The sequence below is a fragment of the Benincasa hispida genome, chromosome 6 (assembly GCF_027475165.1).
Source record: "Benincasa hispida cultivar pf3 chromosome 6, pf3_genome.v1.1, whole genome shotgun sequence".
NCBI lineage: Eukaryota > Viridiplantae > Streptophyta > Magnoliopsida > Cucurbitales > Cucurbitaceae > Benincasa > Benincasa hispida.
The window spans coordinates 45,287,810-45,303,847 of NC_143483.1; the positions used below are offsets into that span (position 1 = coordinate 45,287,810).

Here is a 16,038-nt window from a genome sequence, read left to right on the forward strand (position 1 = left end):
GCTAATGCTTTTAGTCATATTGTTACATTTGCAACTACTTTTCTTTATAACAGAATTTTCTAAGGTCTATTATTTGATAACCTTTTTTGTTTTATCTTTTATGTTTTTGAAAATTCTTGTTTCATTCTCATTTTCATATTAAGATTTTTACCTCCTTGAATTTTCAGTCAAATTCTAAAACAAAAAACAAAATCGAAACTATGGCCCTATTTGATGAGCATTTTCTTTTTTATTTTGGTTTTGAAAAATTAAGCCTATTTTCTCTCCATTTCTTACAATGATTTGCATATTTCTTAAGCACAATGGTTGACTTCTTAGCCAAATGCCAAAAACAAAAACAAGTTTTTAAAAGCTATTTTTTTTAGTTTTCAAATTTTTGCTTGGTTTTTTTAAACTATTGGAAAAAAGTAGATAACAAATGAAGAAATTTAGAGGTGAAAATAGTGTCTACTGGTTTAATTTTCAAAAACAAAAATAAAAAACCAAATTGGTGACCGAACGGAGTCTACATTTTTAGTTTTCAAATTTTAGCTTTGTTTTTTAAATCATTAAGGAAGAAATTTGAAGGTGAAGTAGTGTCTATAGGCATTTTCAAAAATAAAAAACAAAAAATCAAATAGTTATCGAACGGGACCTACAATTTTTAGTTTTCAAAATTTAGCTTGAATTTTTAGGACATAATCAAAAATAAATAACAACACAAAAAAAATTATAGACGTGTAAAGTACATAGTGTTTATAAATTTAAAGTTTAAACGCCAAACATCAAAAACCAAGTAGTTATTAAAACGTGTCCAAATAATTAATTTGACGATATTCATGTTAAATCAACAGATAATAAATATGAAAATATTTTGAACTAAAGGATCATTTTGCAAATGAAAAATATGTAAAAAGGACCTAATAGTGAAAGTTTCCAACAGCATTTGCAGTAACGCATGTGAATCATGCAAAAGATGGCTGGGAACTACAAAGAACAATATTTTCAAGTTTTCACACACTTTTTTCAGCTATAAATACTTCAGAAATTCGCATCTTAAAACCATCCCATTCTTCAGTTAGTACAGAGAGTGAAGAAAATAGAGAAAGAAAAATGATTGGAAAGATTCTAGGAGATGCCCTTAAAACCACCGACGATGCACGTAGAACAACTGAGGACGTTGCCGGGTCCGTCATAGATGCTGGAGGGAACCTTATCGACCGTGCTAGCGGTATCAGAAGGCTGGGGAAGAAAAAGATCAAAGGGAAGGTGATTCTCCTGAGAAACAATGTCTTGGACTTCACTGAATTTCATTCCAGTGTTCTTGATGGTTTCACTGAGCTGTTGGGCAGTCGAATTGTACTGCAACTTGTGAGTGCAACTGAGATTGATCGCCATTGTAAGTTTTCTTTTTAATAAATTACTTTTTTTATTATTATTATAATTGATTAAATAATTAAAAATACCTTTAAACTTTGGAATTGGTTTAAATTATGTTCTCGAATTTTTAAAAGTTTCATTTTACGATTAAAGTTTGATTTATTATGTCTTTTCAAAACAACCCTTAAAGGCTTTTGTCGTTACAACCATGGATGAAAAGGTTTGTATTTGCTTGTGTGGCTTAAATGAAAAAATTGAAACATATACGATACAAGAAGTAAATTTTGTTTCAATCAATTATTAAAAATACCTTTGAATAATGGAGTTGGTTTCAACATCTTTTAAAAATATCATTTTAACCATTAGAGTTTATCATTAAAAAAATTTACCACTAAATTCATGCACGAAAGTTTAGTATCGGTGTATGTATTTTCTTAAATGAATAAATTGAAACAGATAGAATAATACGAGAGAAGTAAAATTTGAGGTAAATGGCTAACTTGAGCAAAGGAATTATAAAAGAAAGAACAGAAAATTGAGGGGATGGGAGTTGAAAGAAGGAATAGGACAATAGAGTATGTTCACATATGTATCACCTGTCTTTATTTATTATTATTTTTTTCATGTATGTCTTACTGTTTAGATTTGTCGACACATAAGCAGGTATATATATTTTTTCATCTATAAATTATTTAACGACAAAAACCTACCAAAGTTAGTTTGAAATAAATTACAAACTTCAAAGGTTAAAATAAAAATTTTAGGACCAACTCTTCCCTATTTTTTTGCCATTATATATTTTGTTTAGTTTTATTTAGTGATGTTGTTTGTTAAAGTGTTAATATAATATTAAATTCATCGTAATCTATCAGCTTAAATTTTTTTATTGATCGGTGATTTAACGCTATGTTTGAATATAGCAAATGACCCACGAGGGAAAGTTGGAAGTCGAGCTTATTTGGAGAGGTGGCTGACTTCATTGCCACCATTGTTTGCTAGACTGCTTCTTACTCGATCCTCGATGAGAATTCCCTTCTTCGTCTGATGAGTCTCTATTAAATCCTCGATAGAACTCGATGACAACAGAACTAATACTAGATCGTACTCGACGGTTCTTGAATGATACTCGGTGCGACTCGAAGGTGAAAACAATGTACTCGAAGCTACTCTATAGAGAAGAATCGATGCACAGTTGACTCGATAATCTGATTACTCGATGCGATTTGAAAGATAATTGAATGGCGCGCAATTTACAATGAAGAAACACTCAAACGAACAAGAAAGATAAGGGAAGAAGAAGGAGACATTGTGTTTACGTGGTTCGGCAAGATTGCCTACGTCGACGGAAAGATCTGAATTCTTTTTACTGATGAAGATTGCGTACAAATTTTTGTTGTTACAGAAAACTAAGAAAATGATGATAACTCGGTGATTTGAATTTAAAATCAGTGGTATTTATAGAGTATACCAGCTGATCATTATAGAAAGTTAATTATAAACAAACAAAATCTGAGGTATTTAAGTCAGAGCTTCTTCAGTTACCTTGTTGAGTTTATTTCTACTGAAAGTTTGTGGTTTCAAAATATTAGCGATATTGAAAGTTACATATTATATACACATTAGTTTGCTTGTATGAGTCATTACCATCATAAATTAATGAATATATGCATACTATTAAGTTATTGAATATTTATGTTTAGGTCATCATTGATCGTGATTATGCCCCAGGTGAACATGTAAGTTTTCATTTTTATATTCAACATCAACTAAATGTACAAGTTCTTCACCTGCTCTCTAGGGTGAATAAATGAAACATCTTTGGGGGAGTTATTTTCTTTATTGATTGCTTGTACTTTATTATTTTCTTCCTGGATGACTTGTATTTTCTTACTTGATATTGGGACTTGGTTTTGGAATACTTTCTATAGTAATAATTGTACATGGAATGTATTATTCTTGTTTTTCATGGCTTGTTGGGTTTATTTTTCTATGCTACTTAGATATCTAATAGTGTCATCTCACGTGGGACGTTATTAATGCATTATGAGTTAGTTTGTGGTTTTATTTAATTTCATGTGATTATTATTTTTTGTATCTACAAGTAATAGAGAAATAGTATTGGACATGTGCGTAAGCAATTTTTTTCAATAAATCAACAATGACAGACAATGTCGAACAAACTCCCTTAATCCGTTATTGACCAACTTCAAAGATGGATGAAAATAATAGTGTAGTACCTACTACACATAAAACGTTTTTACGAACGATGTTATAGCATTCCACATAATTTCAAACAGATATAAAAGATAGATAGAAAGAACACCAGAGATTGGTAACCCAGTTCAGTGAATACCACCTACGTTTGGGGGCAATATGCCCAAGAAAGATAACTTGACTAATGTAAATGATAAGCAATTACAACATCGCACTTATTTGTAATGACAACAAAATTACAATGACTCTGGTAGAGCTTAATCACTCAACCGTTCACCTAGGTTCCCCTAAATGTGAGACTCCCTCTCTTAGTGACTTAGGCTCCACCTAAGTAGTAATATTGATGAAGAACATCTTAGGCTTCCCCTAAGATTGAGACTCCCTGTCAGTTAGACTTAAGCTTTCCTTAAGTCATGAGACTTCCTCTCACTTGAACTTTATCTTTCCATCTCGAGCAAAGACCACTTCACTTGTTTCGCTTAGACTCTCATAAGCTTGAGAATCCTTTGCGAAGAAGTCAATTGATGAAGCACATAAATAGCTTGGAGTATGTATCCAACCTTACAACAATACAATCTTCAACGCCTTCAAAGATTGACACAGTACTTGTGACAAAACATCACTTCACAAGAAAATGACACTCAATATCTTTCGTCAAATTGGCCAGCCAAAAAAAAAAAAAAAAAAAAAGAGATTATGAGTCTTTAAATTTGCAAAGCGAACACACAGAAGAGAAACCTTAACTTCCAAAAATAGTTACGCACAAAGAAGTCAAAAGATCTACAAATATATTATATGTAGGATTTTCCATAGAAGGAACATATTTTGCAAAGTCGGCATTTCCAAAAAAAACATCCTTTTGTTAAATAATTTATATGTAGAGATAGTCCAAGAAACATCTATCAGCCTCAAACAAATATTATCAAAACACAACCTCTAACAGTGGACCGACATCAAAGACAATCGACATTGAAGAAAGTGTTATTATATGTGTTCAGTATCGATTGCCTTACTATCGTTCAAAAATCAACATTATAGGTGTCTTACATTAAAATGTCAATCATGTATAATGTCCATTGAAAACCGATATTGGACATCTTTAATAACACCTTCTTCAACGTTGATTGCCAATTGACATTGTACCTTTATAATGTCTTCATCTGACATTATAGCCTAGTTTTTTACTAGTGTTTGGTGAAAATTAGAATTTTCCTACAATTTTGAAATTTTAAATATAATTCTTATGGTTTAATAAAACCTTATAAATAGTCCCTATGGTTTGATAAAATCTTCATAAATAATCATCTACCATATGGATTCTTTATGAGAGATTTATCAAACTATGGGAACTAAATTCCAATTATAAACAATAGGGACTAAACCCTAATTTCTATAGGCTATAAGGACCAAAATTTACAATTTAACCTAATAAAGAAAATTTTTCCACTTCAGCTAAGGTATATGAACTCTAACAAGATGAAAGAGAATAATGGAACCACCAAGGAAGAAGGGGAATAATGGAAGCACCAAAAGATTTTAGGACTTAAATGTTTTAACAAAGTTGTACGTTAGTAGTTGAGTATGCGTTAAATAGACAAGTATATTTTTTATTTGACTATTTTCCGTTTTGATATGTTCTAAGGAGAGATTTTGATTTTGGTTTTGGTCATATATATATATATATATATAATTTGTTTTAGAATTTATTTTTTTAACTCAAGAAAACTTCAAACAAATTGATCATTATACTAACTAGAAACTTTTTTTTTTTTGCAATATTATAGTTATTTTTGCAACGAGGTATTAACTATTTTTGTTCATATACTAACTATAATGTTATTTTTTTAGAACTTTTTTAAGTTTAAGGATATTTTTAAAATTTTTGAAAGTTTAAGATCTTTTTTAAATAAAACATTAATGGTTTCTATCCAAAACTAATAGTAATTAAGGGTATTTCTCTCTTTTTGTAAGTTTAAGGATATTTTTTAAACTTTTGAAGATTCGGAGGTATTTTGTACATAAATTACAAAGTCCAAGAATATTTTTTTTTAGTTTAGCCCAAAAAAATAATAATTTTATAGTTAAAATATCATTTTAGTCTTCATATTTTAAAGTTTATTCAATTTTAGTCCCTGTACTTTGAATTGTTCAATTTTAGTTATCATACTTTCAATAAATCTTAAATTTAGTCTCTCAAAGTTAATTTTTACTGAAATTGGTTAAATAATAATAATAATTACCGTACAAAGAAATACAATATGTGACTATGTTTTCACAATAGGTAGGTTGAAAGCTATCCATGGTTTATCTAAAACCATGGGAATTAATTAAACATGATTACATTTATTCCTTTCACAACACAAAAAGTAAAACAAAGTGCAATCAAGTTGCATACATAAAAATTTTAAAATGCAGCTGACACATTCAAATCCAAACCTACCCTTAAGCATATTCTCTTTTTATTTCATATAGCTTAAGAAATAGCTTGGCTTTGATCTTCAAACTAAAAAGATAAAACATGCAAGACAAATCCAAATTACATAATCATAACAAACAAAGAGGCTTAATTAGATAGAGATACTATTAGGAATTCCTCTGCCGGTGAGTCCTTCATTACTAGATGGAAGAAGCAAAGTATAAGGCACATTAGCAGCTCCGGTTCTATTCTTGAAATTGATATTACGATTCCTTTCCATAATCCTATCTTCAACTTCATTCACTTCTTTACCAAAATTCTCAAAAGCTTCTAATGCTTCTTTATCATTTGTCCATTCTAAGCTACCTCTTTTTCCAAGGTAAACTTCATCAGAAGCATGTCTTGATAAAATTTCAATAAGTGAAATCCCAATAAGGCATTGTAGCTGAGAATTTATGGTTTTCAAGAAGGCTTTTTCAGGGAAAGATTCAAGTTCTTTATACTCTTTACTACCAACTTCAGGCATAAATCTTCGACTCGTGGTTGGTCGATTGGGAATAAAGCCTCCATAAGGATATTGTCCAAAGTTAACTGCGGCATGAAGAGCCGAAGCAATCCATATTATGATGGTGCAAGATTCAATTAATTCACTTAAAGTTTGCATCTTTGGCCACCATGGTTCATTTTTCTTGTCGGCATGGCCTTTCTGTATAACTTCTTTCCACCAAGATTGGAGTTCAATGTCATTTTGGATTGTATTGTCATCTTTGTAGTAGATAGAGCAATATTCTGATACCCAATTTTTTATTGTTGACCAAATTTCAAGTCCATCAACAGCATATGGATAATCCTCTATCAATAACTTAATTCCATGTGGAGAATGTGAGTCTTGAATTGCTATTCCTCTACACAAAAAAATATTCAAAAAAAGCAACGGCATATTGTTAGTATATGAAAAATATTTAGGTGCTTGGGTTGCACACCGGTCTTTGTGGAGCCACTCAACCCAATTTAAATTTGCCATATGACAAATATTCTTTTTAAAATAAAATTTTAATGATTATTGTTTTTTTTAACTATGTAACAAAAGAGAGGTGTAACCTAAAAGGTACATAATCATTACTCTTAATATATACTTCTAATTATGATTCTTCTTATCAGAGATTTGATTATATTAATAGACGACGACAAAAAATAATTTCAATTAAATTAAAGTTTGTGTATGCTTTATGTGAATAAATCTAAACACATATATATGAAAAATATGACATATGCTGCATCTGTAAATCATATCTATTGTCATCTTAACTCCTTTCATAACTCTAAATCCCTAAATTTTGTCTCATTTAACTTTTTTTTTGCTAACCCTAACCCTCAATTTAACTATTTCTCGTGAATGTTGAAAATTTGTTCACTTAAGCAACACATAAGCATAGATAAAATTTTTGGTTATGATCAATTTAATGACAAAAACCTTGAGGACTGTTCAAGGAAAAAAATTCAAAAGATTTAAAATGAAACTTTTCAAATTTTGAGAATAATTGAAACTATCTCTACAGTTTGTGGCTATTTTTAATAACTTAACCCAATATAAATTACCTCTTGATAAGATCTGCCGGCAAGGCTTGTTCAAGGAAATTCCATTCTCTATATATATAAGAAGACAACTCCATGGCATATTTTGATTGAAAATGAGTTGATTCAAGAAGTCCATCAGCATTAATAAGGGTTTGCCTTGCAAATGCATTTATGAACATTGTATCTTTATAATGTGGAGCTAATAACTTATGAATTGGATGAAGCACACTTAATTGTCGATTTGTTGCAATCACAAAAGGCTCGAGTACTGCATGCGTATGCAACCTACAATTTCAAAAGGTAGAAGATCATAATATTAACAAACTCAATAGTACTAAAATCAACCTAACTCAATTGACATAAAATACATTTACTTAACTAAAAGATTAGATATTTGAATCTCCCGTTAAACAATAGAAATTGATATATAATAACGTAGAATGTTATGAGAAATTATACCAATGGCAAATAAGTTGATGGTATCCAGCATCATTTACAGCCACATAAGCCTTGGCTAGTTGCCAAATTGAGCCTTCAACACCTTTTTCAACTGGGAAGTATAGTTTGCTAATAGCACCAAGTTCATCTCCTTGAGGGTGTGGTAAGCTCAACTCAATAACCAATGGCTTCAAAGTGCCATCATCTTTCAAAAAGAGTAGTGTCCTTGTGGCATAAGTCTTTGTTGATGTTGAGTTTATCCTTTTAAGATATGGCATCAGTGCATCATGATGATCCAATATGTATAACTTGTTTTCCTTCATTGCCTATTTCATCAATCAAATCAACCATATTCTTTTTGTTATTTCCATTAGATAATAGAAGAAGCAAATGAAGCATCATTTAATTAGGATTTTTTTTCTTTTTGTTTTTAGAAAATTTTAATTAATACCCCTAAACTGTAGGGTTTCTATCAATTTAAACACTCAACTAAAAAAATGTATCGATTTAAATCTAGATTTTTTGTAACTGTATCAATCTACATCATCTATTATATTTTGTGTGGAAAATTAGTGTGAAACATAATAATTGTTTCAATTAAACTCCTAAACATTCATAGATGAATCAATTTAGACTCTTAGACAAAATTTCTTTTGAAAATCGTCCATACATTTACTCCAACCGTCTATTTTGTAAACTGACATATGAAGAAGTCTACACGTTTAAGAATTAATTTGTGGATGATTTTCATAGGTAATCGTAATGAAGAGTCTAAATTGATTGTCTAATGAGGGAGTTTAATTGACCAAACTATAAGTTTAACACGATATTGATCGAACAAAATTTAAAAGAGGGTGTAAATCGATACACTTAAAGTTCAGGATTTAAACTTAATACAATTATTAGTTCAGTTGATATAACTTCAAAAGTTTAGGGGTATAAATTGGTATTCTTGCTTCTTTTTATCTACCTTCTTAACGATATATTTATTTTTAAAAAATATTTCAATAACTCTTCCTTCATTCATTAATATATTATAACTTATCTTTTCCTTTTTGTGTGAAATATTCACAAGGTAGGAGGGATTAGTAGATGCATCGAGACATCTCAACTAAGTTGACATATCTATAGCATCTTCATCACACCCTAAGATCAAAACCAAAATTTTTTCTTAACTTTTTTTAAAAATATTCTTTTTAGTAAAGCTTTTCAACAAATGCATCAATGTCATGTTAAGTTAATTTGAATTACCTCATCAACACTGAGTCCTTCCAAGCCATTCTTTATTTGTTCTTCAGTGATTGTGCTATTTTGATTTCCATAAACTTTAGGATCAAGCTTGCTCAATGGTGGAAAATGCTGTGAATAAAACCAAAATTGAAAATAAGCACTCATAAGAAGAAACTATAACAGTATATGACGATTAAACAATAGAAATTAAATAGAAAAAAGAAAGTTACTTGAAGACGACGAATGAGAATAGGGTTAACTCCAGCTAGCATTTCTCTCGCAAATTCTGAATCAGTCCTCCAAGCAGATTTATCATCTATCCCAAATAAAAAACCAAATTAATTTACAATACTTTTTTCTATTTTAGCCGACATATTATTTAATTATTTAGCCTGTTTGATAACCATTAGGCCCGATTTTGTAGACATTTTTTTTCAAAATTATGCTTATTTTTTTTCAATTTCCTTACAATGATTTTTACTTTTCTTATCGAACAAATTCTTAAATAAAATCTAAAAATTAAAACAAGAGTTTAAAAAAAAATTATTTTTAGTTTTCAATACTTCGTTGATTTTCAAAAACATCAATAGAAAATGAACAACGTAATATATAACTTTAGAGGAAAAATAGAATTTTGAAGCTTAAGATTTTCAGAAACTAACCGTCTATTTGGTTGGCAACCTGGATTCTGTTCTATGTTTTCATATTCATTGAGTTCAAAAACTAAAAGTCTATCTGTTTTATGTTTTCAAATTCATTGAGTACAAATTTCTGTTTCCAAATTCTATACCTAACAAACCCTAAATGATTACTAAATAGGGCACCCTTGATTTTTTTTATTGATTTTTTAAAATTAAATTTATAAACACTACTTCCAACAATAAATTCCTTTGTTTTGTTATTCAATTTTCACCAATAATTTTTTAAAAAACCAACCTATTTTATAAAAAAAATCGAAAGAAAAATTATTTTAAATGATAAAAATGCTGAAAATATTTATAAATAATAGCAAAATATCACATTCTATCTACAATAGATCGCAATAGACTACTACAGATAGATACAAATAGTAGTCTATAACGATCTATTGTGGTATATCGTAGATAGATAGTGAAATTTTGATATATTTATAAATATTTTGGTTCATTTTTCTATATTTGAAAATAGTCGTTTTCAAAAACTTATTTTTTTCCCTAAAATTTGACTAAATATTAAAAAAATGAAAGTCATGGTATGAAAAATTTAAAAGAAAACGAGCATGCATAAAATTTTTTATAAAAAAAATCCAGAATATAATTTATTAGTACCTTTGATGACCTGAGGAAGTGGAAATCTAAGGAACCTTTCACCATCAGTTCTTAAAAGCTCTTTAAACAATGGTGCTGTGAGGCCATCAGTAAGGTTCTTAAAAAGATTTTGTGGAAGAGGAAATCCTCCCTCGTAGAGATTGTATAGTTCTTTGAAATTGTCAAATTCTCCTGGTGTTAAATCAATTACAGTTTGAAGCCCTGGTTTTAGGCTTGAAGAAAGTGCCTTCAATGCATACCCAAGGAAATCTCCCATTTTCAAATGTCCAAAATTTTCATCTCTGGGTACATAAATGTTTAGCCCTACTACTGATTGTAATCTCCTCTCTGAATTTGGATCTGCAAAATTCACAAAAAAAAAAAAGTAATAATAAAGTATTATTTATAAAATTATTACAAATTTTGTTTTAATTCTTAAAGAATAATTCTTTTTTCTCATATTTTTTCTTTAAAAAATTGTTTATAACTATAATTGACATTGCAAAATATTACTTGGGTATAGAGTTGCAAGATTGAGTTTCTCAATAATTATGAAAAGTAGATTAAAAAAGTAAAATGAAATTACTTTATAAATGTAAAAAGTATAAAGAAATGAAAAAATATACAAAATACTTGAAAAGTTTGAGATCTGTTTCAGTTATGTATCTAGATTTTGAAAAGTTTCATTTAGAAAAATATACTTTTTGCTAAAATAAAAATGAAAATTAGTGCAGTAGTTGTATAAAAATTAGCTAGAATGTGTCGGATATAAAAGTTTAAGAACGCTGTAATCATTTATTCATTTCAAAAGATATCGTTAGAATTTTAAATAAACAGCAACTCCATGTTTATATTACATAAATGATATTTTAAATGATATCGTATATACTCTTTCAATTTTTACTGATTAAAAAACATTGCCCAAGGGATTTTTTCAAATGACAAGTTTCAAAGTTGAAGGATAAAAATGTATTGCTACTGAATCCAGGATATGATGAAGGTGCTACGGATGTGTCAACTTAGTTGAGGTACATAAAGTCATGGATAATTGTTTTAAATTATAAATCTGCTAAAAATACTGTCAAATATAGCAAAATGTCATTGTCTATCAGTGATAGATCGACCGTGATAGACATCTATCACTGACACTGATAGATGTCTATCTCTGCCTATCACTAATAGATAGTGAGACTTTGTTATGTTTATAAATAATTTGGTTCATTTTCTTTTATTTGAAAACTCTCTTAAATCACTGATATATCTAATACAAAATATATTTAGTATGGCTATTGTGTGAAATATATATGTACATATAGGTGAGTTCATGTCCTATCCTCGTGCACTAAAACAGTGTTATTTTCTTATCATATTTAATTGTGATAATTTTGAACTAGTTTAGGGTATGTTAAGAATATATTTTCAAGTGTTTAATTTAAAAAATAAATAATTTTAGAAGAAATTGGAGTGTTTGGTAACCACTCAAAATGTTTTCAAGTGTATTTTAATCAATTTTTTTTATCAAAAGTGTTTAAATAAAATGATTTTTTTAAAAAAAAACATTTTTTTCTTAAGTGAATCTAAATAGACATTTATATTTTTCATATCCTATCCCCGTGCACTAAAACGGTTTGAACTATCCATGTAACATGAAACTTATAAATCAAATCCATTTATTCAATTCGTTGTGACAAAAACTGTTGGCATATTCAATAATAGCCATTGGAAAAATTATGTTTGGTAATTTTTTTAACACATGAAATTTAACAATTTTTAATTTTGGAAACTACATACATAGATTTTTGAGAAAAAAAACATTGGTTTTGGTTTGGTAGCATATTTTGGTTCATAAATTTTCAAACTCTGATATTTTAATCTATGAGCATTTGTTTTATAACTTTATGATTGTTTCCATCCATAATATCTATACTATGATTTATTTTCTAAAGGAAATATTTGAATTCTTAATCAAATTTAAAAAACTACGTTTAATGTTTTCAAAACTTTACTTTATTTTTAAAACATGCCTAAAAAGTAGATAACAAAACAAATAAATTTATAGGTAGAAGTAGTGTTTCTAAGCTTAATTTTAAAAAACCAAAAACCAAAATCCAAGTCTCTTGTTTGGTAACGGTTTCGTTTTTTTTTTTAATTTATGTTTATTTCCTCCTAATTTTCCAGTTATGATATTCACGTTTGTTAAAGAAACACTTGGACTCCATGTCAAATTTTTAAAACAAAGTAGTTCAAAACTTAGCCTAGTTTTTTAAAACATTAGTAGAAAGAAGATAACCAAACATAAAAACTTGTGAGTATGTAGAAGTGCTTATAAGCTTAATATTTTAAAAACCAAATAGTTATCAAATGGTCAGATCTAATATTTTAAAATCATTTTGGGGTATTGTGAAGGTACTAAGAATGGTCAACGTAGTTGAGATATTCGGTTGCACCTACCGATCTTATATTTATTTTAAAACCATTTAGGTAGTTAGATGTGAATATTATAATTATTTTGAACCTCTTCTAGTTCGTGGTCTTCCAGTTCTTCCTCTACGAGGATAAGGATATTGAGCCCCTCCAAGAATAGGACGAATAAGTTTATCACCAGCATCAGGATCACTAATGTCATTGTAAACATCATAGTCATAAATTCTATCCCATTCTTGACGCTCTCCCTTTCCGTCTCCTCTTAGATTCAATAGTTCTTCCTCTCTATACTTACGAAGTGGTTCTGGTGTTTCATTTGGAAGATATGTCTGCAAAAATAGAAATATGACATAAAAGAGAGATAACTAACAACATTTTTAAATTAAGAAAACAAAAATTTGTTGCCTCTTTCTTTAAACTAATTTTGTTTACTTTCGTTCTTACCCATTTTAGTTTTTCATTTTGATCCACGTATTTTTTAGTCTCTATATTTAACTAAAGACATTTTTAGTCTCGATACAAGAGGAGGTGAGATCAGGAGATGTACCAAGATATCTCAACTAGGTTGACACATTCTTAGCACCCTCATCATCCCCTAGATGTAAAAGTGATGAAAAACCAAGAGTTATATGCAAAGATGCTTGTTTTAGTCTCTATATTTACCTTTCTAACAAATTTTGTTCATTATTTTAGTTTCTACTACTTTCAAAATGTTTATTTTAGTACATGTACTTTTAATAACTTTAATTCATTTATATATACCTTGCTAACAAATTTTGTTCATTATTTTAGTTTCTACTACCTTCAAAATGTTTATTTTGGTACATGTATTTTTAATAACTTTAATTCATTTTATTCCTGTACTTTATAAGTGAATTCATTTTGGTTTTGTACGTACTCTTAGAAAGTGATCATTTTGATCCTTTCATTTTTTTTTAGTACATCAACCGCAAGAGTTGGGGATATCAGATAATTAACCATTAGGGAGGAAGGTCATGTTATTTTTTTTCATCTTTAAGGGACCAAAATTATCACTTTTTTAAATTTTCAAAAACCAAAATAACTAAAATATAAGATTAAAAAAAAAAAACCAATATGAGCATTTTGAAAGTACAAGAAATAAAATGATTCGATATTGAAAGTATCAGAAGCTAACTAAACATTTTGAAAGTACAGAGAGATTGAAATGAACCAAAGCCAAAGTAATATTTAAACCTAAAAAGAGAGAGAAGAAAAATTAATTAATTACCTTGTTAGCAAAGAAGATGCGATTTTTGTTGTATCTTCCTTGAGGGTAAACCCATGAATTGCAATCAAAATGGACTTTTCCATAGCCAGGGACATCTTCAAGGGTGAGAGACTTAAGAAAGAATTCACTTGTATGTCCATTTCTTATATAGAAAGCTCCTGGATATCCAAAATCATCTTCCCATTCAAAGTTAATTTGAAACACCGACTCTCCAGCAAACAATGGTGGCAATGATGTTAGCCACCTCTCCAAATAAGCTCGCCTTCCAACTTTCCCTCGTGGGTCATTCGCTATATTCAAACATAGCGTTAAATCACCGATCAATCAAAAACTTAAATTTATAGATTATGATAAATTTTATATTATTACAACACTTTAACCTATAACATCACTAAATAAAACTAAACAAAATATATAATGGCAAAAAATATGGAAGAATTGGTTTTAAAAATTTTATTCTAACCTCTTAAAATTTGTTTCAAATAATCCTAGTAGGTTTTAGTCATTAAATTCATAAATGAAAAAGTATATAGGTGCGAACAAATCTAAAACAGTAAACACACGTGAAAAAAATAATAAATAAAGACAAATGATACATATGTGAACATACTCTATTTTTCTATCCTTTTTCATAATTCTTTTGCTGACATTAAACATTAACCTCAAATTTTACTTATCTCGTGTTATTGTATGTATTTCAATTTGTTCATTTAAGAAAATACATAAATAAACACAAAACTTTTGTGTATGAATTTAACGGCAAAAACTTTCGACGATAAACTATAATGACTAAAATGAAATTTTTAAAAGCTCGAGGGTGTAATCTGTTGAAACGAACTTCTTAATGCAAAGGTACTTTTAATAGTAGATTTAAACAAAAATTACTTCTTATATGGCATGTGTTTCAATTTTTTCATTTAAATAACACATAAGTAAATACAAACTTTTTCATCCATGAATTTAATGACAAAAACTTTTATGAATTGTTTTGAAAAGAAAAATAAGAAATCAAACTTTAATGATCAAAATGAAACTTTTAAAAATTAAAGAACATCGTTGAAACCAACCCTAAAGTTCAAACGTATTTTTAATAGTTTAATAAAAAAAAATAATAATTAAGAAAAAAAATAACTTATTAAAAAGAAAACTTACAATGGCGATCAACCTCAGTTGCACTCACAAGTTGCAGTACAATTCCACTGCCCAACAGCTCAGTGAAACCATCAAGAACACTGGAATGAAACTCAGTGAAGTCCAAGACGTTGTTTCTCATCATAATCATCTTTCCTTTGATCTTCTTCTTCCCGAGCCGACCGATATCGCTAGCACGGTCGATAAAGTTTCCTCCAGCATTTATGACAGACCCAGCAACGTCCCCGGTTGTTCTAAGGGCATCGCCGGTGGTTTTGAGGGCATCTCCTATAATCTTTCCGAACATTTTCTTTATCTCTCTTTTCTTTTCTCTCTTTGTGTTAACTGAAGAATGGGATGGTTTGAAGATGTGAATTTCCCAGGTATTTATAGCCAAAAAGAAAGCTGTGTGAAAACTTGTAAAGATATAAATGAAGAGAAACGACAAGAATTATTATTTCTGTGGGCTCTCTTTATAGTTCCCAACGACCTTTGTTGCATGATTCAATTGCGATAGTACAAATGCTATAAAAAAAAACTTTCACTATTAGCTCCTTTTTGCATTGTTTCATTTGCAAAATGTTCCTTTTCCTTTTTTTTTAAAGGAAACTATCAATGGAGCTTCATTGATAACAAGAGAGTATAAAAGGCTAGAGAAAAGCCTCGAATCGTTTTAGGTCAAATTAATTTCGTATTTATCTCTTTTCTTAATG

At 29.0% G+C, this 16,038-nt stretch overlaps 2 protein-coding genes across 2 annotated transcripts; one reads left to right on the forward strand and one right to left on the reverse strand.

Moving 5' to 3' along the window:
* The first annotated feature begins 1,066 nt into the window (after positions 1-1,066).
* On the forward strand, positions 1,067-2,976 carry LOC120080582 (linoleate 9S-lipoxygenase 1-like). The gene is made up of 2 exons (XM_039035299.2): positions 1,067-1,378; positions 2,280-2,976. The coding sequence occupies exons 1-2, from the start codon at positions 1,093-1,095 to the stop codon at positions 2,402-2,404; spliced, it is 411 nt and encodes a 136-aa protein (XP_038891227.1). The 5' UTR covers positions 1,067-1,092; the 3' UTR covers positions 2,405-2,976.
* A 2,879-nt stretch (positions 2,977-5,855) lies between these two features.
* LOC120080269 (putative linoleate 9S-lipoxygenase 5) lies at positions 5,856-15,690 on the reverse strand. The gene is made up of 9 exons (XM_039034889.2): positions 15,347-15,690; positions 14,195-14,484; positions 13,037-13,274; positions 10,543-10,881; positions 9,466-9,551; positions 9,257-9,364; positions 8,027-8,331; positions 7,589-7,852; positions 5,856-6,894 (listed from the first exon to the last, which is right to left on the reverse strand). The coding sequence occupies exons 1-9, from the start codon at positions 15,630-15,632 to the stop codon at positions 6,141-6,143; spliced, it is 2,670 nt and encodes an 889-aa protein (XP_038890817.1). The 5' UTR covers positions 15,633-15,690; the 3' UTR covers positions 5,856-6,140.
* Positions 15,691-16,038: the final 348 nt, after the last annotated feature.

What these genes read in the sequence shown, in the direction of transcription:
- LOC120080269 (XM_039034889.2), bottom strand. Translation starts at nt 15,632, where the DNA reads ATGTTCGGAAAGATTATAGGAGATGCCCTCAAAACCACCGGCGATGCC. An exon ending in AACTGAGGTTGATCGCCATT is followed by an intron (nt 14,485 to 15,346) that starts GTAAGTTTTCTT and finishes GTTTGAATATAG; the next exon opens with CGAATGACCCACGAGGGAAA. An exon ending in AAGACCACGAACTAGAAGAG is followed by an intron (nt 10,882 to 13,036) that starts GTTCAAAATAAT and finishes TGAATTTTGCAG; the next exon opens with ATCCAAATTCAGAGAGGAGA.
- LOC120080582 (XM_039035299.2), top strand. Translation starts at nt 1,093, where the DNA reads ATGATTGGAAAGATTCTAGGAGATGCCCTTAAAACCACCGACGATGCA. An exon ending in AACTGAGATTGATCGCCATT is followed by an intron (nt 1,379 to 2,279) that starts GTAAGTTTTCTT and finishes GTTTGAATATAG; the next exon opens with CAAATGACCCACGAGGGAAA.